The sequence below is a fragment of the Canis lupus genome, chromosome 29 (assembly GCF_048164855.1).
Source record: "Canis lupus baileyi chromosome 29, mCanLup2.hap1, whole genome shotgun sequence".
Classification (NCBI taxonomy): domain Eukaryota; kingdom Metazoa; phylum Chordata; class Mammalia; order Carnivora; family Canidae; genus Canis; species Canis lupus.
This window is the reverse complement of record NC_132866.1, coordinates 24,192,828-24,220,779: the sequence shown is the minus strand read 5'-3', so window position 1 is coordinate 24,220,779 and position 27,952 is coordinate 24,192,828. Positions and strand designations below refer to the sequence as shown.

The window sequence follows — 27,952 nt, the reverse complement described above, 5'->3', positions numbered from 1 at the left end:
AGATGGGAGATCAGGTTTGGTTTATTTGCAGCATCCTGAGAAACTTGGATTGTTAAAGCAGAAACAGCATCTTGAGAACTGTGGAGAAGTGGTTGGAGGAGCATGTGTCTAAGTGTGTGCATGTGCATGTGTTATGTGTAGTGCCTGGTATACCAGGCTAAGGAGTCTGGAGTCCTTAGGCAGGGGGAACCAGCAAAGATTTCTAACCAAGAAGTGCATGCTCAAGAGGCAGAATTGGAAAGTATCTACCATGAAGGCAGAAATAATAGTCATAGAGGTATGGAAGGATTTGTCTGTCTGAATTCTCCAAGAAGCAGACACCAACATGAGACTAGGTATACAAGAAACATATGAAGGACAGAGAACATGGAGGGAGGAAAGAAGAGGATCTAAACTCTGTGTAAGGAGACTGTAGAATGAAAATAGTTCTTTCCAGGACTTTCCAGACCCAGTTTGTTTGTTAGAAACTCTCTTGGTTACCCCCTACACCTCTTTCTTCTATGTGGACTTTGTACTTTTTGGAGACTATTTGATGTCCCTGAAGGCTTGATATTGGGAGAAATGAGATGGCCTGATTTGCTCCTGCAGAGCTCTTCTGGATGGGTGTCCTGACCTATTTCTAGAAGAGCACAGTTTTTAGTTTGTCCAGAGTTTGAGTTGGCCAACATATAGCCAACCCAGGTTTTTACATAGTGACTGTGAGAATGCCTTTGTATATGAAAGAAGGTAAAATGAAGGGGATACGAGTTCTGCTGTGTGTGTGTACGTGTGTGTATTAATCCAGCAAACAAGAATTATTGTTGCGTTCCTAGGCATTTGGTTGGGGAGAGTGGGGAGAAGTCCTTTGCTTTCATGAGTCCCTGAATTGTACAAATGAGGAAATTCTCTGTGGATGGGAGATGCAAGGACCACTGAGTAACTAGGGGAAGCATTCTCTGCACGGATACACGCTCCTTGCTGTTGTGTAATGTCAAAAGGACAGGTAACTCTCCATCAAAGAATGCACTCTTAGAAGAGCCCTCCAGTCATGGCCCTGCAGAGAAGTTGAACATCCCAAACCAACTTTGCCATCGACTCTCTCTGATCTATAACGGGTCACATCCTTGCCTCTAATTTTTTCTTAGCTTACATAAAAGGAATGGAAATGGTACTGACTGACCCCATGGGGCGCTGGTTGAGAATAAATCCCAAAGTGAGTGTTCTGTTGTCAGTTAAACGCCATAAAAATGTTCAATATAATGGCTGATTATTTTTCTTTAATCTTAAATAGATACCTAGAATGGGAAAGTCCCATCTTGGTAGCAGAAATTCATTATCTTGGAAAGAGTTTAATGGCTGCTGTGTAAATGAACTGGAGGAAGTTAAATTGTGGAATGGGAAGGAGCCGAGAAAAGTGAAATGAGTTGTGCATTAAATTTAGATAAACACAATTATGTGTAACTGGATTATCACGTGTGCAGGCAGGCGCTGTATATTAGGCACCTGCGTTTTGATTAAAATCGATTCAGGTGCATACGCTTGACATCCTTGTAGATTTGGAATTGTGCCTAAGCCACTGCCCACACACATGAGGGGCAGGCAGGGAGACATCTGGTATCCAGGTCCCCAGCTGGAGAAGTTTAAAGGCATAGGACCAGACTGACCAGCCCAAGACCATTTCGGGAAACTGCTAACCCTATTACAGAAAGTCCAGCTCTCTTTCCTGTATAGCTTCTTCCAGGTTTCTTAATTTTACCTGAGTCAGGAAAGTGGTCCTGGAGTCCAGTGGAGTCCAAAGACCTGTTTACTCCATGACGAGGACAGATGCCAAATGGTAGATGGCAGATGGTGTTAGAGGATGTTGGGGACTGGGCCTGCCTGCCATTCCAGTATATGGGGCTGCTGAGACCTTAGTGATAGAAACACAAAATCTCTTTGAACCTCTCTGTAAATGGATAGAATTAGACCCAGTTCCTTCTTACCCATTTAGGTCTAAGGCTGTAAAGTCAGAGTCATCCTTAGATCAAAAGCAAGCGCATCCTCTGATCCCTGGGTGGCTGTACGAGTGATCAGAGCCAGCCGGCCAGTATGTCGCCTTGAAGAGGGACAGATGTAGAGAAACAACTGTCGATACCCAGTTAATTCCTGTTGGCATGTTTTATTTCAAATGCAAAGCATCATCGGGATTAAAATAAATGCTACCAGTTACGGGGATGCATTAAATTAATAATTGTTTTTTTTTCTTGCTTGATCCTATAATACCCCTCCACTCAACAGATAAATACTAAGCCCTCCTCTGGGTGATTTGACATGCACTGTATATTGTTACCCAAACTAAAGTAAGCTTCCTTTTTTCTCCCCTTTTGTTCCTCTCTTCTGCCCTCCTCCCCATCCCCATGGCAGGTTATACTTATCCTGACGAAGCTGTATGACTTCAATCTGGGGAGCGTGACGGAGAGCTCGCTGTGGAGGTAAGTGGATTAGAGGTTCTTGACAAGCTACTCTGGCCCGGCTCACGCGAAGAATGCCAGCCTCGCGGTTGGGAAGCACGTTCTGGAAGAGACAGAACACAGTCCTCCTCGTGGAAGGCCTCTTTAATGCCCGGGGTGGAATGGATAGCCCCACCTGTGAATTCCCCTAGCACTCGGCTTCCTCGTTTGCGGCCTGCGACACCTTCTGCTTGGCACCATTGTTGCTTTTGCGTTCCTGCCGTGTCTCCTTCTGCTTGACAAACAAACGTCTGGTTAGAGAGATCAGCTGAGCCTGCCCAGAGCAAGTAGAGCCTGCTGGGGAGGGGAGGGGGGAGTCTGGCCTTGGGTGTGAGTCTTGGCCCAAGGACCGTTTCTGTTCCTTTGTGTCTATGAGATGCTGTGGTTCTTAGCTGTATTTGAGGGAATAGACACTTGTGGGGATCAGGTCCACATAGTGACCTTCGTGGGCTCCTTAATATATATGTATTTTAATAAATTTGATGTATGCATTTAATAAATATTTACTATATATTTAATGTGTTTATATAATAAATTACTATATAATATATATTAACATGAATATTGGAAATACATTTATTTTAATATAGAGAGAAATGTATATTTTACGCCAGCATTGGTATAAAGATAAATGCATTGGTATAGTATATGAAAACATTTTTCGGCCTAAAAGTTCATCGAAATCTTGCCATTTGCAATGACGTGGGTGGAACTAGAGGGTATTATGCTAAGTGAAATAAGTGAGTCAGAGAAAGGCCAATACCATATGATTTCACTCATATGTGGGATTTAGGAAACAAAACAGATGAACGTAGGGGAAGGGAAGGAAAAATAAGATAAAGACAGAGAGACTCTTAAATCTAGGAAAAAAACTGAGGATGGCTGGTGGGGAGGGAGGGGGTAGGGAAATGGGGTAACCGGGTGATGGGCATTAAGGAGGGCACTTGTTCTAATGAACACCGGGCGTTATATGCAACTGACGAATCACTAAATTCTACCCCTGAAGCTAATCATACACTGTATGTTAACAAAATTGAATTTAAATTAAAAAAAAGAAAATGTTTTTGTGGATTCTTCAAAGTACTGTAAGCCCTAAGCCCTGTGTCCATTGTGTCTTCTGGATAAGTCCGCTCTGATGGCATGCTGGTCATAGGGGACAGGGAGAAGGATGTGGGTGGGTTCGGTCAGAGAGAGCTTGAATGAACCATGACCTGAGGAATTTCTCTGGACAGGAAGCACTGGTGCCTTCGCCTTTTTGTACACTGCACAGGCACATATACATGAACACACACACACACACACACACACGCAGTGCCAGCAGTCTCACAAGGCAACAGCAAATTGCATCTGTCACTGTGAGTCGGCACTTCACACTCTGGGAAGGCTGTGCGTCCCTCCCGTTTGCTTCATCATTTGTAAACCCTGGGGAGGACACTGTTCCCAAAGGCCATTCACTTGGTTGCATCATCATCCCCAGAGCCCTGTCCTGAGGGTTTCCTGGGGTCTTGGAACCAGACAGGGCTGGGGTGTGACTATCTGTGTGCCTTGCTCCTTCTTCATTTAACCTGTTTGTTTGCAGAGGACTAGCCAGGGTCTGTTTCCTAGGAAGGGGAAGCTGTCAGAGCATCTATTAAATATTTAGGGTTAATTGCTCATATCGACTCAGACCTGCCTCCATTTGCACAGGATATCTAAAACCTAATTTTGCTGCTCAGTGAAAATTGGCAGAGATATAAGTAACCAGGGTTTGTCTAATAGATGAGACCATGCCTATTTCCACTCACACGGGACTCCCGGGGAATTAGAGCCTTAGAAACCTTCCCCTTATGTCCAGGCACTGTGATACTATGCTGATACCTTAAGCCTGACTGCCATGCTATGTTCTGGGGACAAATAATGGGACAATCCAGAAAATCCTGTCTTTACAATGGGAAAGAGCTCTACCTGGCAGCCCACATTTCAAGAAAGGTTGGCTAGTTCTAGGGATGGGCCAGGCGAAGGCACGGAGCCAAAGCCAGGTGCTTGCTCCTCGAGGCCTTAAGTGATGAAATGTGGGTCCTTGCTCATGAAAGCCAGTATATTCACTGGAGTGTCGCAGAGGCTGTAGACTGCTGAGTGGTCCTGAGGGCCCCCTGATGTCTACGTGCCAGGATTCAGGTACCACCTCACCCACCCAAAGAGCTCTGTAACTTCAGGATCGTTACATAACCTCTCTGTATCAGTTTCCTGGGGCTGCTGTAGCAAGGTACCAAGGACTAGGTGGCCGAAAGCAGCAGAAATGTGTTCTCTCTCAGGTCTGGAAACCAGAAGTTTGAAATCAAGGTGTCTTTAGGGCCACACTCCCTCTGGAGGCCCTAGGGAGAACCCTTGCCTCTTCCAGCCTCAGGGGCTACTGACATTCCCTTTCCACTTCCGTCAGTCAGCTCCCATGGCCCTCTCCTCTATGCTGGTGTCTTCTCTCCTGTCTGTTAGAAGGACACTTGCCATTGGAGTTAGACCCCTAGGATCATCCAGGTTGATCTCATCTTGAGACCCTTAATTACATCTGTAAGATCTTTTTTTTTTTCTTTTTAAAGATTTTATTTATTTATTTGAGAATGAGAGAGAGGGAGAGGGAGTGAGTGAGGGAGAGGGAGTGAGTGAGCGAGAGAGATCACACAAGCAAGGGGAGGGGCAGAGAAAGAGCAGAGCAGTCTCCCTGTCAAGCAGGGAAGCCCTATGTGGAGCTCAGTCTCAGGACCCTGAGATCATGACTTGAGCCAAAGGCAGCCGCTTAACTAACTGAGCCACTCAGGCCCCTGGCAAAGATCCTGTTTTGAAATAAGATCCATTATAGATCCTGGGGATGAGAATGTTGAATGTATTTTTTTCGGGTGGTTACCATTCAACCCATTTGTGTTTCCCCAAATGTAAGTTGGAGATAGTACAGAACCTTCCTTTGCTCCACCACATTGTCCTTGCTGTTTCTGAGACACATCTCCTTCTCCCCGCAACAGCCCTTCCTCTCTGTGGGGTGGGCAGTGCCTCACTTCCTTACCCTCTCTGTTCGCCTAATCAGGGAGGCCTTTCCCTAGGACTTCACATTCCATTACTCAACTTGCATTTTCCTCCTTGGTAACTTACCACCATCTGGCCTGCTAAATATTTTACTTATTAATTGATGTATCGTCTGCCTACACCCTCTAACATCTAAGCATGTGAAGAGAGTTTTTTTGGTTTTGGGTTTTAATTTAATTCAGGGATGTACTCTCAGCACTTAGAACAGTATCTGGGACACAGGAGATACTTAATACTTGCTCGGTGGATGAATTAATGGGTGGATTGCAAGGACTAAATGAAATAATAAATGGACAAACCCTTAAGACAGTGACTCATATGTAGAAAGTGTTCACTTAGTTATAATGACTAATGACTACTATAACCTTCCGTATTTGTATAGTGTTCATTCCATTATTGGCTTTGCTTATAAGGATCCACTGATGCTAGGATCCATGTGGTGGAAATTATAGGGCACCAGGGGAATGTATTCTGTATTATGGATGAATGAGCAGAGATCTTCTGGGGATTAGGGAGGGGAGAAGAGTGATTTAGATGGTTGTTCCTTGTGTTGATTGGAGGGAATTGAAATATCAGTTTCTAGCAACACAAGGATGTTCTTTTGTAGATAAGATTCTCTGAGCTGGGTTTGTACTGGTGAGTGGGATATGATTTGGCAAATGTGAACTGAAGAAATGTCTCTAGCAGAGGGGGATGGCCAGGTAAGGCTGAGCTGCAGGAGAGAAGGGAGCCAAACAGGAGGCAGAGAGAGCAGCTGGTCTTAGACCAGGGATGGAGGGTTTGGGGTCTCATCATGTTCACAGAAGGGGCCAAACCAAAGAGGGTAATGCAGAGTGTAGTTTACAGATGATAGATTCATATGGTATGACCTTACCGGGATTTGAAATGCTGGTGAATAATGTAGGCTTTCCCTCTGGGTAGATGTTATATATAAATATATTTTTGTTCTGTGTTTCTAGGGGTCCACAGGTCTGATAAAACCCTGCTGAGCAAACCCTTGGTAGAGCTGGACTGAGAAAAAAGGGCTGCTTCTAAACTCCAGGGCAATTTTCCAGGGTGCTGGGGCCTCACGGAGTTTCTTCTAACCTTTCATTGTCTTCCCTACTCCTCCCCTAAAGATCTGTATTTCCCATCCTCTTTTCTGTCCTGATAATGAGGATGTATTTTGCAGTGAGAGCCTAGAGCACTGTGATCTTCCTTACTAATACAGTGTGCAGAGGAAAGAAACTAAATTAAACACACACCCTTTCAGTTTCATGATTTGGGCCAACATGCTTAACCAAGTTGAAATTGAATTTGGGGATTCTTCTTCAATTTTCTGCACAACAGAGGAGCCTGGAGCAGCAGCTGTCATGACAAGATGACACTCCCTGCCAGGTTACAGTGTGATATAATTATTCACCTCACTGGATTAATAATTCAGAGGCTATCTACTTCTAAATAGACAAAAGACTGTTTAAAAGCATTCAATACGGTGGCAGTATCTTGTGCTCCTGTGACATTCTTTCTAAAACTCCTAAGTGCTGTTATACTGACAGGGGGTCATTTTTTTTTTTTCTCTTCCACCACAGGGATGGCCATGTAAGCTGGTTATTAGCACAGCAACTGTCTGTTGGTATCCCTTAGTCAGTGGACATTTTCCGTCCATTAGTCAAGCTCCTAGACTAATGAGGTTGGGGACTGACATTTTTTAAAGGACCCAGGACTTCACTTTCAGGGCATTTCCAGTCCATAATATGTCAAATCTGGAGGCTTCCCATCAGTGAGGAGTAATGCTGGCACCTAGCACTGCTAGATTTTATAGACTGACCCAAGGAGGAGAGATGCATTAAAAGCAGGAGGCTGCTTGTCAATCAGTTTCCTCCTCATCGAAGTAACTAAGAATGGAAGCTCTGGGACTGATGGTCGATGTTCAAGTCCATGCTCCTCCTCTTAGCCACTGAGCGACTGTGGATAAGTTTCTTCACCTCTCTCTCCCTCCGTTTCTTACTGTACAATGAGGACTATCCTGGTTCCCACCTCTTGGCGTGGGTATGATGTTTTGCATGAAATGAAATGTGTAAGTTGCCTGGGAAAGTGCCTGGCACATAGTACCTTCCCATGGAAAACACTGAGGGAGCATTGGTCATCATCGCGTAACCTGGCTGTTGAGCTGCTTCTCTATGCTAGCTCCTCTACCTGACATGCTGTGCTCTTAGAAAAGCAATCAGCCTGGGGTGCCCACGTGGCTCAGTCCATTGAGTGTGTGACTGTATTTTGGCTCAGGTCATGATCTCAGGGTCGTGAGATCGAGCCCTGCCTCAGGCTCTGCACGTAGTGCTGAGTCTGCTTGTCCCTCTGCTCTCCCTGCCCCCTGCTTTCTCTCTCTCTCAAATAAATAAAATCTTTAAATAAAAAAAAAAAAGAAAAGAAAATCAACTAAGCTGCTCAGCCATTTCTTCTGGGGCCCCCAGAGCTGATGAACAGTTTCTTGGTTAAGGTGTTTTTGAAGCTTACCACTTCCCATGCACAGCCTCCTGGGCAGCCTCCCTGCCTCTCCTCAAGTGTGGTGCCCCTCCTCTGCTCATGACTGGCATCACTTACACTGTGTGGTGATTTATCTCCAGCCTGTGAGACTCTCCAGAGCCTGGCCCCGGTCCCCTGTGCCTTTCTTGTTTCTGGATCTACAACACCTAGCCCTTAGGCTGCACTAAAGTAGGCCTGGAGATCGAAACCAAAGCACCAGTGGCCCCAGATCAATCACACCATCAGCCTGCCCCAGCCTGTCACTTTCCTTGTATTGAGTCATCTCATTCACCCGCCACTGGGGAATCCCGTGACTTTTCATCTGGTCTGCAAGCTGTTGACTGGACCATTTATTTCCTCCTCTAATTGTTCTGTCAGTGACCTTTCTGGGGGATGCTGTTTTGTTTTTTTTTTTAAATAGAAAATAGAGACCTTTGGATTTATTAATTTTTTGTTTGCTAAGAAAGCCCTGATAATAATTGCTAAGACTTCCCACAAGTTATTAGTTTACAAACTTTAATGACACTCATGATTTATTTATGTGTTTCCCTCCCTCTACAGCTGCTCACCCCAATTCCTTAGTGGAATTCCTGCTGAATCTGAGTGAATTAATGGAAACAAAACTGTAGATTGGAATGACATTTTTTTTGTTAGGCAGTTAATTAAAAACTTTCCATCCTATTCGCTAGGTTCTTCATATGTGAAGTCCCGAAGGCTGGGCTGATGATACAGGCTGTGAAATCCTCTCTTTAGAACTGGGTCCTCCTTCTATTTGCTTTCGGGAGTAATAAATCTGGTGAAAGCTCCTGAATGGGTCACAGAGCATTCAACTGAACAGATATTAATTGAGCATCAATTATATAAGCAGCCCTGTGCTCATTGCTGGGGATTGCAAGATAATTATGTCATGCTTGTTATCCTCAAGGAATGTTTTGTTTGGTTGAGAGGTAAGATTAATGTACTAGGAAACAACATTAGGCATAGGCAAGAATAATATGTATATACAAAATACAGCGCACTCTGCAATGAGTGGCCCTGCTATAGAAATACTTACATATTTTATGATTGTCACCCACTTCATTCTATAAAGGATGAAAACATTTCTAGGAAGGACTTAGAGAAGTGATCAATATGGCACCTAATTTTTGTTTTGCTGGTTAAAATAAAATGTCTTATTTCTCTGTTATGGTGTGAAACTCCTAAGAGAAAAGACTATTTCATATATGAGGGCAGCCCGGGTAGCTCAGTGGTTTAGCACCGCCTTCGGCCCAGGGTGGGATCCTGGAGACCCGGGATCGAGTCCCGCGTCAGGGTCCCTGCATGGAGCCTGCTTCTCCCTCTGCTTGTGTCTCTGCCCCTCTCTCTATGTCTCTCATGCATAAATAAATAAAATCTTAAAAAAAATCATATGCGAGTGTTTCCCATGGTTCTCAGAACAGCTGGTAATAGGTGGGATTGAACATGGGAGTGGTTACAGGAGCGGGTTCAAATTCATATTGCCTAAATGTGCATCCCAGCTCTAATGCTTATTAGCTGCACCACTTTGAGCAATGTTTTAATTTCTCTAAGCCTCATTTACTCACCAATGTAACGGGATGACAGTAAGGGAGCTTTGTGGGAAGTCGGTGAGATGGCACATGGAATGCAGAATGCCTGCAATCTAGTCATTAGTTTATATGGTCTTTTCATTTGTTCATAGGTCCACATCCTCCTAGCACAGCAGCTTCTACCAGACTCTACATGAGTGTGGTGCTGATGTCTTTAGGAGGCCAGGGTGCAGAACACATTTAGAATCATAAGTGCATAATACCTGGACAGGATACACTTCTTCTTTTTTTTTTTAAGATTTTATTTATTTGAGAGAGAGTGCACCCACGAATGCATGCATGCATGAGTTGGGGGAGGGGCAGAAGGAGAAGCAGGGAGTCCTCCCTTCTGGCTGAGCAGGGAGTCAACATGGGGCTCCATCCCAGGATCCTGGGATCATGACCTGAGCTGAGGGCAGACACTTAACTGACTGAGCCGCCCAGGCACCCCTGGACACAATGTGCTTCTATTGAGGGAATACTCTGGAGTCTTTTCCTTTGGATACTCATCTGTGCTTGGCAAAAGGAGAAGGTTAATATAGTTCTTGTTTTTTTTTTTTTTGTTTTTTTTTTTTTTTACATCAGATGCTGATAATGATTTTGGGCTACAGGATGGAAAGCACAATTTGTTTTAAGTTCCCATAACATACTGTCGAGTTAACTCATCTGTTGCTGGTTATTTTCTTTCTAATGTAACCATAGGGGAATCTGAACCCGTTGAAGAGTTTTTTTATCTCCTAAGTAATCAACAAAGGTAGGATCGTGTGTATGCCTCAAACTTCGCACATCCTCAGAATTACTTGTGGAAGGTTTTAAGAGTCTGGATTCCTGAGCCCTACCCAAGAGATTCTAAGTTAGTAAGGCTGGGGATTACATGGGATCTATAATTTTCAGAGAGCCTTAGTGGTTTCTTATCGTCAGATAGGACCAGGGACCAGGGAACTCAGAGGAAGCCTGGGCTCTGGGTGCATCTCAGTTACTGGTAAATTGGATAACTCTTGCCATCCTTCTGTTTCCTTATAAATAGAACTATGAGATACAATGACTTCTCAAGTCTCTTTTAACTCCCAAGTCCATTGATTCTTCCAATCTGGGAAATCAAACAAGAAACACACCACATTGGGATTTATGATGCACAGCAGATAACAGCCCCACTCCTGAGCACAGCCACCTTCCTTCAAAAATCAGGTAGTGTCAACAACACAGACGTAACTTTCTAACGTGCTATTCACTGATGGACAGTGGCCAGTTGGCAGGGATTAGCTAGAGCACCTCTCCAAACTACTTAATTTGAATTCATTAAACAAAGGGAGCGTCATTAAAGCTATGAAAGTTTGTTTCAAAAAACAGAATGAGAAAGGGGTTTGGCTTAAATATTGATCCCTCAAACATCTTCCTTTGTTAGAGAATGGAGAAATGAGAACGCTGGAAAAGGGTCTGGATTACAGATTTATTGTTTTCCTATTTATTACGAGAAGGAGGAGTTCTTTTTATGGCCTACTCTTTTTTTCTTCCACAAGGCAGGACCCAGACATGTATAAATCTTGATTTTTGTCCAGTGGCTGGGAGAATGTAACACGTTTGTATGGATCGCGTCTGTTGATTGTTATTTTATGTTGTTTTCGCTTTCATCCAAATGGAGTGCCATTTTATCGCAATCATAAATAACCTCACCATTTGGAGAAGGGGTGTGAAATCCTGCCCATCCCTTTCCCCAGCCTGAGCTCCCTCTCATTTTCTCAGCAGTAGATTCATTAGCCTTGTAATGAAGTTAATAAGTAAACAGGATCAGACAGTCCCTTCTAAAATAACATTTATAAATGGATGCATTTCCCTACTCTCTAAGGTAAGCCTTAATTTATTTCCCTGCCAGATGTCCACGTGTGTAAAACTATGATAGGTGGGCCCTTGGAATTTGGTTTGAAGCCAAAAAAAAAAAAAAAAAAAAGGAGGGGAGGGAATTTTCAATTCATACAGAGCCTATGTTTTCCAAGTTTATAAGAGAGTAGATTTTTACATACCCCATTCCTGCATATATATATTGCCTATAAAGATAAGCTAGTCAAGCTTCGTAGTTACTTTCTTATCATTTGGCAGTCAATTGCTTTATTGGACATACACTGTAAATGTCTTTAGGAGGCTTTTGGCAGCTTCCACGCAAAGACCACAGCCCTAGATATTATTTCGGAAGCAATAAACTGGTGAAAAGACCTCTTCTTTTCTCTTACATGTCTGTGAGGTTTCTTTTCAGGAATTGCTGAACTTACAAAGGAAGCATTTCACATTTTGCCGTTGCTTCCAAATGCTTTGTGCCCAAGTTAAAGCTAAAGTCAAGTCTTAAAATGCGATGCATAGAATTTATCTTTTAAAGGCTCTCCTTTTCAGTGGTGCTTATCTCTTAAACTGGTATAATATTTGTAGTCATTGCCCACATGCAGGCCTGGTACACCTCATATCTCTGGGAGGAATATGAGGCCTGTGCATCGAATATTCCATTTTATGAATGGATGAACTAAGATACTGAATGGGTTGGTGCTCGGTGATTTCAAACCTGGGACCCAAATCCAGGTCTCTCCAATCTCAGTGGCTCCCTGCTCTTGCTGTTACATTACTAAGCACCTTTTCCTGGTCTTTATAGCTCAGCTACCATTCATATTTCATAAAAAGTCTACAGCCAAGGGACTAGGAATGGGTTTCTTGGATATTTGTCTAAGTGATTTTCAGTTTTGGTGGATCATGAGAACCACCTGGGAAATATAAGCTAAGCCAGATTCCTGGGCCTTATTCCAAACCTATTGAGCCAGTTTCTGGGGTCAAGATCTAGTTGCTTATCGTTTGAAGGTGTTCCCCAATTGATTCTGATATAACTGCCAACCTAAGAGATGTCATGGCCATCTTTGCTTCTGGAAGGTGCGTGACAAATTCTTTTGGGGAATTTTCCCTCCGCATAGCACCTTTCCCTGCTATCTGTTGTCCTTATGGCTGGTTCAGAATGAGAAGCACAGTCATTCATGCAAAAAATCCATGGTTGCACCCTCATCTTTAAAAATGACAACTATAAAGGTTAATAATTGGAATGAGCTCTGGCACTTACTAATTAGCTCACATTATGTCAGCATCAAGCTTGTTTAATTGGTAATTCCATTGATTTTAGGGAGTGGCGCCACAAGACAATGGTTACAAGGTGTTGCTATCCATGGAGTTATGCTTGAGACGAACCCTACGAGGGTGCATTGACAGCTGGGAATCCAGGTTCCCGAGGGGACTGGAAGGCACAACAAATGGGAAATGGTTTCTGGGTGACTTTGGAAGGCTATCCATTTGTAAATTTGTTGCAAGCCACAGAAGTAATCACTAACTTAGTCAAGATGTACGATTTGTTGGAAGGATATTGGGATCACTCAGCATTTGAAGGGAGAGATTAACAATAAGACTCCAGGAAGCACAAAGTCCTAAACATCTCTAGGGGCCATGGTAAGTCATGGCTTGATTCTCTACATCTCCAAAGATCACAGCAGTTGGATGTCATGGCTTCTACTCTCTAGTGAGCCGCCATCATGTGACAACAACCTTCCCTGTGATTTAAAGTCCTGAGACAGAATTGAAAGGACCACTTGTGTCAAGTAGTCCAAACTTTCTACGTTAGGAAGATGAGAATGTCCTGGACTAGGCTATCTTTCTTGTTTATTCCTATGCATAGGGAGACTGGGACCACCAGAAAAAAGCTAGGGAAGGGTTTTGGGAATACTAGACCAACAGCCTTCAGGGGTATCACATGTTTTTTTTTGATGTATTTAATGTAAAGAAGACTGAAAATGCACTAAATTTTAAAAAGCATACCTTCATTTTTACTATTGATTTAAAGGATTCATTTATAATGTGTCAGGGAATGTGCTAGGAGCTTTATGGATAAAGATATCACTTATAGCAACCTTGCAAGGATTTGATCCCATATTGGTAGAGACGAATATGAGGTTTTTATAATCAGCAGGTAGCAGAGATGAAGTTTGACCTCACGTCTATAAAACTAAAGTCCACACTAGCCTCAGTTGGCCATACTGCCTCCTCAAATAGTTTTAAATTCAGGGTGTAGTTAGTGATTACTTTCTCAGTCTTGGATACTGTATTTCCATATCTGTTTTCCGGAACTTTAGACAACGTACCACAGTACCAATAGTCTTCATAAATAATGGCATTATGATTGATCAGATATGTTGTCTAAAATTCTTAATTTTTGAAATTCCCCCTCCCACCACCTCACCAAGAGATGCAGATAAAAGGCTTCTAATCATCTGTAAATTCTCACTTGTTCCTTTTATGAAAGATGGTTATTGATTATAGAATATTACTTGGGATGACTGCACCATTTGCAGTCACACACATTTTTAATTGAAATTTTTACTGAGATAATTGAAGATTCACATGCAGCTTGAAGAAATAATATGCGGAGATCTTGTGTATTCTGTGCCCAGTCTCCCTAATGGTAATATTTTGTCAAACTAATGTAATATCACAAGTTTATTGACAATGGCACAATCCCCCAATCTTCTACAGATCCCTTCAGTTTTAGTTGTTCTCATTTTAGTGTGTGTGTGTGTAGGTTTGTCTATCCAGCACTGCAGTGAAGATACTGAACACTTCCATCACAAGAATCTCTCAGGTTCCCCCCATTAAAAAAAATTTATTGTTCAAGAGAGAGAAAGAGAGAACAAGCAGGGGTGTGGAGCAGAGGCAAGGGGAGAAGCAGACTTCCCACTGAGCAGGGAGCCAAACATGGGGCTTGATCCCAGGACCCCAGGATCATGACCTGAGCCAAAGGCAGATGCTTAACCTAACCAGCTGAGCCACCCAGGCACCCCTCATGCTTCCCCTTTATAATCAGAGTCACCTCCCTATCCCCAGACCCTTAGTCACTAAACCTCAACAACCACTAATCTGTTCTCCATTTATAAAATGTTCCATTTCAAAAATGCTAAAGAAATGAAACCACACAGTATGTAACCTTCCAGAGTTACTGTTTTCACTTAGTGCAATGCCCTGGGGACTCCCCCAGATTGCTGTGTGTTGATAGTTTGTTTCTATTGATTACGGAGTAGTATTCCACGGATGTATATACCCAAGGTGGTTTAGCCTTTTATCTGTTGAAGGACATTTGAGTTGTTCCCCATTTTTGTTTATTGCAAGTAGTGCTGTTATAAACATACGAGTACAGGTCTTTGTGCAAACATGTTTTCATCCCTCTGGGATAAATGCATAAGAGTGTGATTTCTGGGTCACTTTGTAGTTGTGTGTTTAGTTTTAGAAGATCTGACAACTTCTTCAGAGTGGCTGTACCATTTTATATTCCTACCAGCAATGTATGAGGGATCCAATTTTTTTATAGCCTTGTCAGCAAGGATGTTTTCACTAATTTTAATTTTAGCCATGATAGGAGGGAGACAGCAATATCTCTTTGTGGTTTGAATTTGCATCCTTGATAGCTAATGATGTTGAGCATCTTTTAATGGGCTTACTTGGCATCTGTATATTGACTTTGGTGAAATGTCTGTTCATGTCTTTTGCCCATTTTAGAAACAACCCTTTAAAGATGTTATTGAAATACAAGAAGCTGTACATATTTAATATAAACAACTTGGTGAGTTTGGAAATAAGTGAAACTGTCACCACAGTCTATTTCATAAATTTATCCATACCTCTAAGTTTCCTGCTATCCTCTTTATTCATTATTATCATTATTTTTTGTGATAAGAACTCTTAACACAAGTTCTGCATCTTAGCACATTTTTAAGTCCGCAATACAGTATTGTTAACTATAGCTTTGTGCTATACAGCAGAACTCCAGGACACAATTATCTTGTATAACTTAGAATTTCGTACCATTTGATTAATACCTCTCTGTTTCCTTTCCCCACCCCCACGCCCCAGCCCCTGGCAACCACCGTTCCATTCTCTGCTTCTATAAGTTTGCCTATTTTAGATTCCTTATTTAAGTGGTATCATATATTTTTCCTCTGTATTTGGCTTATTTCACTTAGTATAATGTCCTACAGTGTCATTTATGTTGTTGAAAATGGCAGGATTTCCTTCCTTTTTTAAGACAGTAATATTCCATTGTATGTATACACCACATTTTCTTTATTCATTTTTCCATCATGAACATCTTTGTTGCTTCCATGTCTTGGCTGTTATGAATAATAATGCAGGGGACATGGGGGTGCAGATTTCTCTTTCAGATTCTTTTTTTTTTTTAAGACACTATTCATTTATCAGAGAGAGAGAGAGAGAACCAGCATGGGGAGGGCAGAGGGAGAAGCAGTCTCCTCGTTGGGCAGAGAGCCCATCTCCAGGCTTGATCCCAGAACTCTGGGATCATGACCTGAGCTAAAGGCAGACGGTTAATCAACTGAGCCACCCAGGCACCCCTCTCTTTCAGTTTCTAATTTAAATTGCTATGGATGTGTAACCAGAAGTGGTATCACGGGATCATATGGTAGTAAGACTACCGTACTGTTTTCTATAGTGGCTGTACCAGCTTACATTCCCACTAGCAGTACACAGAGTTCTCTTTGCACTTGGTACTCACCGGCATTTACTATCTCTTCTTTTTTTGTTTATCTACATCCTAATAGATATGAAGTGTTTTCTCCTTATGGCTATGATTTGCATTTCCCTGATAATTAGTGATGTTGAGTACCTTTTCATTTACCTGTTGGCCATTTTATAGGTTTTCTTGTATGTTTTATCTATATGTCTACTCAGTTTTTTCACCCATATTTTAGTTGGGCTATTCTCCTCCTCCTCCTCCTCCTCCTCCTCCTCCTCCTCCTCCTCCTCCTCCTCCTCCTCCTCCTTCTTCTTCTTCTTCTTTGCTGTTGGATTGTAGGGGTTCTTAAAATATTTAGAATATTATCCCTTTATCATGTTGCATGATTTACAAGTATTTTCTCTCATTCCATAGGATGCCTTTTCATTTTGTTGATGGTTACCTTTGCTGTGCATAAACTTTTTAGTTTGATGTTATCCCTATTTCCTATTTGTGCTCTTGTAGCCTGTGCTTTTGGTGCCATATGTAATAGATCACTGCCAAAGCCAACGTCAAGAAACTTGTTGCTTATTTTTTTTTTCTAGCTGTTTTATGATGTTAGGTCTTACATTTAAGTTTTCAATCCATTTTGAGTTGATTTTTGTGTATGGTGTAAGATAAGGTCTAGTTTCATTCTTTTGCATGTAGATACCACATTTCCTCTGCATTGTTTATTTAAAGAATATCCTTTGTTCACACTGTATTTTGGCACCTTTGTTGAAGATTAATTGACCATTTATGACTGGATCTATTTCTGGTCTCTACATGTCTGCTTTTATGCCAGTACCATATTGTTTTGAATCCTGTAGCTTTGTAATGTATTTTGAAATTAGGAAGTGTTATGCCCCTAACTTTTTTCTTTTTTCTTAAAATTGATTTGGCTACTTTGGGTTTTTTTTTGGTTTCACATGACTTTTAGGATTATTTTTCTGTTTCTGTGTAATATTCCATTGGGACTTTGATAGGGATTACACTGAATCAACAGATCACTTTGAGTAGTATGACATTTTGACAATGTTAATTTTTCCAATCTCAACATGGCTGTTTTTCCATTTATTGGTATTTGCTTTCATTCCTTCATCGGTGTTTTGTAATTTTCAGTGTATAGGTCTTTTACCTCTTTGGTCAAGTTTGTTCCTAAATATTTTATTCTTTTTGGTGTTATTGTAAATGAGATTGTTCTATTAATTTCCTTTGTGGATAGTTCGTTGCTAGTGGACCTTGAGGGAATTATTGCTAAGTGAAATAAAACAGAGAAAGAGAAATAATGTAGGAACCTTCTTATATATAAAATTTAAAAACAATCAAAGAAACCAAACTCACAGACACAGAGAACAGAATGGTGGTTGCCAGAGGTAGAGGGTGGGAAGGGATGGGCACAATGGGGGAAGGTGTTCGAAAGGTACAATCTTGCAGTTATAAAATTAATAAGAACTGGAAATATAATATACAGCATGATGACTGTAGTTAATAGTACTGTATTGTATATTTGAAAGTTGCTAAGACTGTAGATCTTAAAAGTTGTCATCACAAGAAAACCAGTTGGTAACTGTGTGGAGTGATGATGAATGTTCATTAGACTTATTGTGGTGATCATTTCACAATATATACAATATCAAATCATTATGTTGCATACCAGGAAAATGTTACATGTCCATTAGATCTCAATAAAGAGAGAGAGATGCAACTGATTTTTGTATATTGACTTTGTATCCTCAAATTTACTGAATTTATTAGTTAAAATGGTTTTTATTTCTCTTAAGTCTTTAGGGTTTTTTAAATATATAACATTATAATGGCATGTCATTTGCAAACAGATAATTTTGCTTTTTCCTTTGGAATTTTTTTTAAATAATAAATTTATTTTTTATTGGTGTTCAATTTGCTAACATACAGAATAACACCCAGTGCTCATCCCCAAGTGCCCCCCTAAGTGCCCGCCACCCAGTCACCCCCACCCCCCACCCTCCTCCCCTTCCACCACCCCTAGTTCGTTTCCCAGAGTTAGGAGTCTCTCATGTTCTGTCTCCCTTTCTGATATTTCCTACCCATTTCTTCTCCCTTCCCCTCTATTCCCTTTCACTATTATTTATATTCCCCCAATTAAAAAAAAATTTTTATTGGAGTTCAATTTGTCAACATTTAGCATAACAACCAGTGCTCATCCCACCAAGTGCCCCCCTCAGTACCCATCACCCAGTCACCCCAACCCCCCCCACCTCCCTTTCCACTACCCCTTGTTCGTTTCCCACAGTTAGGTGTCTCTCATGTTTTGTCATCCTTACTGATATTTTCACTCATTTTCTCTCCTTTCCCTTTATTCCCTTTCACTAATTTTTATATTCCCCAAATGAATGAGACCATATAATGTTTGTCCTTTTCTGATTGACTTATTTCACTCAGTATAATGCCCTCCAGTTCCATCCACATCGAAGCAAATGGTGGGTATTTGTCGTTTCTAATGGCTGAGTAATATTCCATTGTATACATAAACCACATCTTCTTTATCCATTCATTTTTTTATGAACACCAAGGCTCCTTGCACAGTTTGGCTATTGTGGACATTGCTGCTATAAACATCAGGGTGCAGGTGTCCTGAATGCCTTTTTATTCCCAGCCTCCCTCCCTCCCCTGATTGTTATGCTAGGACTTTTAGTGCCATGCTGAATGGTAGTGATGAGAGTGCTTTTTCACCATTGAGTGCAAGCTAGCTATGGACTTTTCATATATGGCCTTCCTTGTGTTGAGCTCAGTTCTTTCTATTCCTAATTTGTTGAGTTGTGTGCGTTTGTGTGTATGTGTGTGTGTGAGTGTGTGAGAAAGGATACTGAGTTGTAACAAATGCTTTTTATGTCAATAAATGCATTTATTGAGATGATCATGTGATTTTTATCTTTTATTCTGTTAATGTGGTCTGTAACATTGATTGATTTGCGTATGTTGAACTATCCCTGAATCCCAGGAATAAGTCCCTTTTGGTTATGGTATGTGATCCTTTTAATGTGTTGTGAATTAGGTTTTGGTTCATATCTTGTTGGACATTTTTGCATTTATATTCAGCAGAGATATTAGCCTGTAGTTTTTTGTTTTGTTTTGTTTTCTGTTGTGGTGTCTCTGCCTGGGTTTGGTGTCAAAGTGATGCTGGCCTCATAAAATAGTTTGCAAGTGTTTCTTCCTCTTCTATTTTTTGGAAAAGTTCAAGAAGAATTGGTATTGGTTCTTCTTTAAATATTTGGTAGAGTTCATCTATGAAGTCATCTGATTCTGGGCTTTTGTTGGGAGTTTTTTTTATTATTGATTCAATCTAATTATTATTGGTCTGTTCAAGTTTTCTATTTTTAGGGAGTTCAGTCTTGGTAAGGCATATATTTTAGGAATCTATTCTTTCTAGTTTTCCAGTTTGTTGGCATGTACCTTCATAATTTTCTCATCTCTGTGGTATCAGCTGTAATGTTTCCTCTTCCATTTTAGATTCTATTTATTTGAGCCTTCCCTATTTCTTAATCTTTTTAGTCTAACTGAAGATTTTTTTTATGTCTTCAAAAAAACCAACTCTTAGTTTTTTCACTTATTCAATTATTCTATATTTCATTGATTTATACTCTAAACTTTATTATTTTATTTATTCTGCCATTTTGGGCTTAGTTTGTTCTTTTTCTAGTTCCTTGAGGTGTAATGTCAGCTTGTTTCAGATATTCTTTTTAATGTAGGCACTTATTGCTGTAAACTTCTCTCTCAGCGCTTCTTTTGCTTCATTTCATAAGTTTTGGTATGTTCTGTGTTTTCATGTCTCAAGTTATTTTCTTTTTTTTTAGAGAGAGAGAGAGAGAGAGAGAGAGAGAGAGAGAGCACATGTGAATAGAGGTGGGGGTGGTAAGAGGGAGAGAGAATCCCAAGCAGGTGCCACACCCAGTATAGAGCCTGATGCCAGGCTCGATCCCACAAACCTGAGATCATGACTTGAACCAAAATCAAGAATCAGATGCTTAACTGACTGAGCCACCCAGGTGCCCCATCTCAAATTATTTTCTAATTTCCTTTTCCTTCCCATTGATTAAAAGTGTGTATTTAATTTCCATATATTGGTGAATTTTTAGTTTTCCTTTTGTTATTGATTGCTAATTTTATTCTATTGTGGTCAGAAAAGATAGTTGAGATGATTTAAATCTTTTTAAACTTGTTAAGACTTGTTTTTCGATCTAGCCCGTGATTTGTTCTAGAGAATGTTGTGTGTGCAGCTGTTGGTTGAAATGTTCTCTGTATGTCCGTTAGGCTTATTTGGTCTATAGTATTGTTCAGGTGTTTCCTTATTGATTTTCTGTCTAGATGATCTATCAACTATTGAAAGTAGGAGATCGAAGATTATTAATATCATTGTGTTATTGTCTATTCCTACAGATCTGTTTGCTTTATATATTTAGGCTCTCTAATGTTGAGTTCTCTAAGATAATTTCTGTATATTCCTATTGAATGAACCCATTTAAAATTATGCAGTGACATTCCTTTTTCCTTGTGACAGTTTGGACTGGTATAAATATAGATACCCCAGTGCTCTATTTTGGCTACCGTTTGCATGCAATATCATTTTTTATCCTCCACATTCAGCCTGGGTGTGTTCTTAAATATAAAGTCAGTCTCTCCCAGACAGCATATAGTTAGATCTTTTTTAAAAAAGTACATCAGCTACTCTTTATCTCTTGATCAGTGAGTTTAAAACATTAAATTTAGAGTAGTCATTGATACTTACTATTGTCATTTTGTTAATGTTTTCTGTTTTGTAGTTCTTTTTGTTCTCTTCCTTTCTAATTTGATGATTGTTTGTAGTGAAGAATCAAAGAATACTGTGATTCTTTTATTTTATGTTTGTATTTACTACAGGTTTTCTTTCCTTGTGGTGACTATGAAGCTTGCATAATACTTTTTATAGTTTTAATAGCCTATTTTAAGCTGAAAACAATTTAACTTCAATTGCATAAAATCTCAATGCTTCATTCTCTCTCCCAACACTTTATGTCAGTGATGTCAGAATTTACTTTTTAAAACATTTTAATATTTATTTTTTTATTTATGAAAGAGAGAGGGAGAGTGCACAAACAGGGAGGGAGGGGCAGCGAGGGAGGGAGAGAGAGGATTTTAAGCAGGTTCTTTGCTGAGCACCGAGCCTGACTTAGGGCTCCATCTCACCAAACTGAGATCTTGACCAGAGCAGAAATCAAGAGTTGGACGTTTAATTGACTGAGCCACTCAGGCACCCCAGAATTTACTATTTTTTACATATTATATATCCATTAACAAAATGCTGTGGTTATAGTTACTCTTAATACTTTTGTCTTTAAACTCTTATACTGGGGTTAAAAGTGATTCATACACCACCATTATAGTATTGAATTATTATGTATATATTTACTTTGCCAGTGAGATTTATATTTTCATATTTATGGCATCTTTGTATATTGAGTCTTTTAATACATGGACATGGTACACCTCTTCATTTATTTAATTCTGTGATTGTTTTCATTGGCATTTTAAAATTTTTACCTGCATATGCTTTAATTGTGTACTTAAATATTTCATTTCCTTTGGAGTGATTATAAAAGGTTGTTATGTTTTTTTAAAGATTATTTATTTATTTATTTATTTATTTATTTATTTATTCATGAGAGACACAGGCAGAGAGAGAAGCAGGCCCCATGCAGGGAGCCTGATGTGGGACTGGATCCCGGGACTTCAGGATCATTCCCTGAGCCAAAGGCAGACGCTCAACTGCTGAGCCACTCAGGCATCCCAGGTTGTTGTATTTTTAATTTCAGTTTCCACATGTGTATTATTAATGAATAGAAATAGAAATATATTTGTGTTTTGTCTGTTGATCTTCTATCCTTTGACCTTGACCAACTCATTTAATATTTGCTTTTGAATGCTTTTTGGGGACTTAGTGCTCTGCTAGGTTCCTTTTATACATCATGGAATAAATACATCATGGGACAGTGTGAAGTTCTCCCAGGGAGGGCTCTGAGTCCAGGCGATTTGGCACTTCCATGACCATGTGTTAGGTTAGTTCATTCAATGGGATTTACTATGTGCGATTTCTGTGTTAAGTGCTGTGGACCATGCAAAGATGTAGAAGAGATGCTCCCCTTTTAAGGAATCTCTAGTCAAGGGACAGAGCAAGATACATATAGAGAATACAAGCCTTTCATATTACTTATTGTTAGAAATAAATATAATAGAAGTTTAACAGAGGCCTGAGAATTAATATCTTCCTTTGGGAGATCAGAAGAAGCTTAACATAGAGAGCAGTATATGAGCTGGGTCTTGGAGGGAGAGAAAGACTTTGATGGGGGAGGGAATAGGCATGCTAGATAAAGAAATAGATGAAAATCCAGAGAGAAAATGACCAGGGCAGGATTGGAGAATGTTCAGGAGACTGGAGAGTTGAAGTGCTGATGCAGAGCAGGCAAAGTTGCTGAGGAGGAGGCTGGACATGAAGTGAATGTCACATTGGGGAAGACTTTGGTGCCTGATTGACCAGTTTAGAACCTTTTCTGTGAGGTAAAGAGGAAAGAGCACAGGTTGATGAACAGCAACTGTAAATAATAGCTGTGCTTTAGAAAGGGCGAATGAATGTGGAAAAAGTTGTAGCCCCAGAGGATCAGTTTTGATATGATTAGGACACTTGTATCATGTTTTTCCTCTTTGTTTGCTCATTTATGAATCCATATACGTGTTTGCTAGTGTGTTTATTTACCTTCTTACCCTGGTAGACTCTCCAGTGGTCTGATTGATCTGTTTAATGGGTCAGGAATGAGGAACGCAGGAGGTGTAAGCTCAAAGCCCTGTTGTTTGAGGGAAACCAGAAATTGACTCCCTACACCCCGTGTCTCTGACTGGCTTTCAAATGTATAAATGTGGATTCTATTCCATTGAGGTAAAGGTGTGGTGACTGGCTTATAATTGGACCTGGTGAAGAGGCCATGGTCCCTGCTTCCTTGGCTTCCTGCACTCAGACTAAAATCAGACTTCAGTATTCTGTGAGTGTAGGGCAGAGAATAAAGAAGGTAGCCTGTCTTTATAAGATGATTCCATTTCTTTCCTCAACATGTGTTCACCTGGGGGATAGGGGAGGTGGGGGATTAACAAGGCAGCCTGTGAAGAATTTTGAATTGCATCTAATTCTGATTTACTTTGATATTTTGATACCTCATATTGGCATCCTCTTTAAACTCCTCTGCCTGAATTCCCTAAGATTTGAGAATTGACATGTTATATGAGATTGCCTCTGGCCAACAGGGAAGAAACATTGAGTTTCCTAAGCTTCTACTTTTCTCCTTTTTGCATCTTTAAATTTTAATGCAGTAATTTCACTAATAAGGATAATTTTCCAAAACTTGAAAAATGAAGAGTACTATAAAGCAATAGTCCCTATCTACAGTCCTGTTCAAAAACATCGTTGTTTCAGGATCTGTATTTCTATCCATGTTTTACCAGATAATTGAGATCCTCTTGTATCAACAATTTTGTGTTTTAGTTTCATATAACATCTGAGTAAGCACCTTTCCGTGTTACTCAAAATGTTTTGCAAACATAATTTTAATGTTTGCATAATAGTATATTGTATTGCTGTTCTGTAATTTACTTAACTATATTCATTCATCTATTTTTGGAGATTCAGATTGTTTTACAGTTTTCCACTATTTTAAAAATGTTGTAATGAATATCTAGATACATAAATTTTGTTTTCATCTGCATTTTATATTATTTCCTTAGGACAGACTTCTGGAGGAGAAATTTTGAGACTGGTATACATTGTCAAATTGGTGATGAGAAAGTTGCTTTTCCGAAAGTCTTAGGCTGGAAAAACAACAACTCTGAAATTAAAAGAGATAAGTTAACACACTGTAGTGTGCATGTGTGTGTGTGGTATGTGCATAGTGCACACGTGTTTACATGCTTTAAGGTAATAAGTAGGCCTAAAATTATTGTGAAATTATTGGAATAAGACTTGCATAATGAGATCCTTGAAAATGATGTATCCCTGGATTCCAGGAAGAACATGCATGTCTCCTGCTGAGTGAACATATCCAGGCCATTCTGAACTGATAAAATGGAAACAGTAATAACCACATCAATACTAACAGCTGTTCACACTTACTGAACACTAATTATGTACCAGGCACTGGTTGGAGTGCTTTTCGTATGTTTAACTTAGCCCTCTAATAAGCCAGTTAGGTAAATACTGCTGTCATCCGCATTTTACAGCTGAGGAACCTGAGAGCCAGGGGGTTTAGATAACTTTGCCCCAGGCGGTGCTGTTGGTAGGTCATAGAGCAGGGATTTAGACCCAGGCCCTCAGATTCTAGAGCCTGTGCACTTAATCCTACTGTGGATAGTCATTAGATCTGACCTACGTTGGAAGTTGTTTTGAGGGTTCCCAACAGTCTAGATTTACAGCCCACTTAGGGCAAGTCTCATGTGAAGGAAGGAGACTACAAGAAAATACCTCCTGGATTAGACCCAAGGCACTGTCTGTTATGGAATTGCTTGGGGAGGAGCATGAGGAGGTCTAGTCTCTTCTTTCTATAAGGGTTTGGGATAGCGCTAAATTTCTTCTCTCTCTCTCTCTCTCTCTCTCTCTCTTAAGATTTTATTTATTTGGGATAGATAGATGGCTTGAGAGAGAGAACATCACCAGAGAACAAATGGCCGGGAGGAGCAGAAGGAGAAGCAGGCTCCCCACTCAACAGGGAGCCTGATGTGGGGCTGGATCCCATGACCCTGAGATCATGACCTGAGCCAAAGGCAGACGCTTAAATGATTGAGCCACCCAGGTGCCCCTCCACTTCTTCTCTTAATAACCCCTAAAGGACTTGTTGAAAAGAGCTTACCTGTTCATGCCGGTCTTACCTGTTACCTGTACCTGCTTACCCATACACTCCCGAGAGTCTCTATGCAGACAGGTTCAAAGCACAGATGTTGGCATGTACTGCCTGCGTTCAGATCCCAGCACTGCCACTTCCCAGCTGTGAGCTTCAGGCACTTCTCTGGGCCCCACTTTGTAATCTCTAAAAGTTCCCCCAAACTGGGCACCTGAGAGGATCCCTGAGGTAATAATGGTAAACTAAAGTGTTTGGAACAGTTGGTAGCTCCTAGTAAGCATGTGCTCCGTATTATCTTCCATTCCTGTTGGGACTGCTCTGCCTTTTGTCCTTATCCCTCAGGGCTCTGGTGATGTCTCTTGCCTGCCAGGGCATATTCCCATGTCCTCAGAGATAATCAACACGTGCATATGGAGCGCTCCCACCTGCTAGATGCCACAGGTATTGGGGGGAAGCAAACAGACACGCTGCCTGCCTCTTCATTGCTTCCTTCCACAGTGGAGGCAGATATCAATGGTCTTTACGGTGGTTGAAGGAAAGCACAGTCTCCACAAGACAGTGAGGCAGCAGGAACTTAGCCAGTGGAAGGATCTGGGAGGACTTTCCTGGGTGTATGAGTTTCTTAGGGCTGCTGTAACAAAGTACTGCGGACTGAGTGGCTTGAACCACAAATGTTTTTGACTCACGGTCTGAGATCAAGGTGTCAGCAGGATTGGTCCTTTTTGCTGGGAGGAAGGATCTGTTCCATGCCTCTCTCCTAGCTGCTGAGGGTTTGCTGGCAATCCTGGGCATCCTTGGCTTGTAGAAGCATCACCCCACCTCTGACTTTATGTTCACATAGTGTTCTCCTTGTGTGCATGTCTGTGTCCAAATTTCCCCTTTGTATAAGGCCATTATTCACATTGGATTGGGGGCCCACTCTACTCCTCATCTTAACCAATTATATTCACAAAACCTTGTTTCTAAAATGGGGTGTTTCACTGGGGGTGAAAATTAATCAAGAGTCAAGGGGTTAGGGATGACAGAGGGGGAAGACATTCCAGGCAGGTCTGTACAAAGATCCTGTGGTGGAGGGGGGACGAGTTTGCCTTTTCAAGGAGCCAGACTAAGCCAGCGGGTGAGGGGTGAGCAGAGACTCTCAGATGTGTGGTGGTGGCAGGGGACGTGCCCTGTGGTGTCTTGTTAACCATTTTAAATAGTTTGAGTTTTACTTGGGGCACAATGGGAGACGATTAAAAAGCTTTAAGCAGGGGTGTTTCATCATGTAATGAATGTTTTAAAGATTTATTGTTATTGAACCTTAATTAAATTTTTACTACTGATTCTGTATTAGTGTGAATGGAACTTTTTTTCTTATTTATTATCTGCTTGTAACTCCTCAGTGCATTTTCTTTCCAAGCATTTTGTATGGTTATCTACTGGTGATTTGTTTTCTTTATCATTCTGTACATATTCTCTTAAATATAATATATAAACTGAAAACATGGAATCTGATGTCAATATTCCCCCATTGTGTTTCTTCCCCGTTATCATAGCTTTATTTTTCATAAAGCAGGGAGTTTCACGTTTTGTAAATAATCAAATCTGCTAATTTTTACTTAAAATCACATTTCTTCTTACCTTTATTTGTTAAGATTGAAGAGCTCTCACCTTTTTCATGGATTCTTACATGACAGCAAATCCATCCCTTAGGTGGGACATGTGTGCTAAAAATTGTTGAATAAGCTGTAACATTCATTTGAGGAAACATCTGCTTGTTTTGTGCTCAATTATCTCATCAAATCCTCCCCCTAACCTTATGAAGTAGGTACTATTATACTTTTCCTTTGTGCAGATGGGGAAACTGAGTTTTTAATGAAATGAGTAATCTGCCTCAGGTTACATGGGTAGATTTGGGTTGTTAACCTCAGATGATCAGACTCATGACTTCTTCATAACCGAGGAACTTCTCAGCTGGAAGCCTTGGGCTGTCTCTTGTGGGGGTCTCCACCCTATTACTCTGGACCTTAGTACCTACTTTGCAGATGGAAAGGAGAAAGTTCCCAGCAGAGCAGATGCTAAGTTCCCAGCTAGACTGTGCCTCACTTTTAACACCCCTGCCTTTCCTTATGACACTTCCTGTTCTGGAATTCCCTCCTTTCCCATCCTCTTCACTTTTGGGATTTATGTTCTACTTTCTCCTGGAGATTTTCTTGAGTGCCCTCTCTCTTCTTTCTTTTGAGTCCCTTAGAATCTGTATTCTCTACCAGATTCTTACTAAGCTTCTTAAGATCACCCACAGCACCTGGCTGTGTGCTTTGGGTGTTACATGCGCTCCATAAATGTCTTTTGGGTAGAGGAAGGACAGGATCCACCTGAGTGGCTTTGTTCTTCATATTGGGAGTATGTGGAAAGCTTGCCTGGGTTTAGCAGCCTTGGGTCCTGCGGGGGCCCCCCAATGCCAGGCAACCTCCTATGGATACTTGGTTCTTGGTGTCCCCTTTGCTCCTATCACCAGCCTTGTGGTGGCAGTGTTTTCTGCTGTAGCTTGTCCTCTGTCAGAGTTAGATGGTGTAGGATGGGATAAATGGATATGTTGGAGTGACAGCATGTGTTGGAAGGCAGCCAGCTGATAACTGAGAATGGCACACACAGAATGCCACAGTTATCGAAATTCACGGGCTGTTTTGAGACATTTGCCAGATTGCTTATCAGGGTTGACAAAAGGAACATTGCCAAGAGATTGGGGGATAAGTGGGGGCAATATGTGTTCGGGGGCAGTTATAATTGTTAGTGCATCCTGAATGGCTACTGTGTGCCAGGAATAGGTAGTTTCTGATATGATCTCTAATCTAAACACCCTGATGGCAAGATGTTTAGGGAAGTGCTGGATATAGA

At 40.9% G+C, this 27,952-nt stretch overlaps 1 protein-coding gene across 2 annotated transcripts in view; it reads left to right on the top strand.

The window, feature by feature from the left end:
• Positions 1 to 27,952, top strand: part of SORCS3 (sortilin related VPS10 domain containing receptor 3) — a 579,951-nt gene that overhangs the window by 169,103 nt on the left and 382,896 nt on the right. For both annotated transcript variants that reach the window (XM_072805399.1, XM_072805400.1), the window contains exon 2: positions 2,383 to 2,450. In XM_072805399.1, the coding sequence (XP_072661500.1) occupies positions 2,383 to 2,450 (68 nt within the window). The remainder of the gene's footprint in view (positions 1 to 2,382; positions 2,451 to 27,952) is intronic.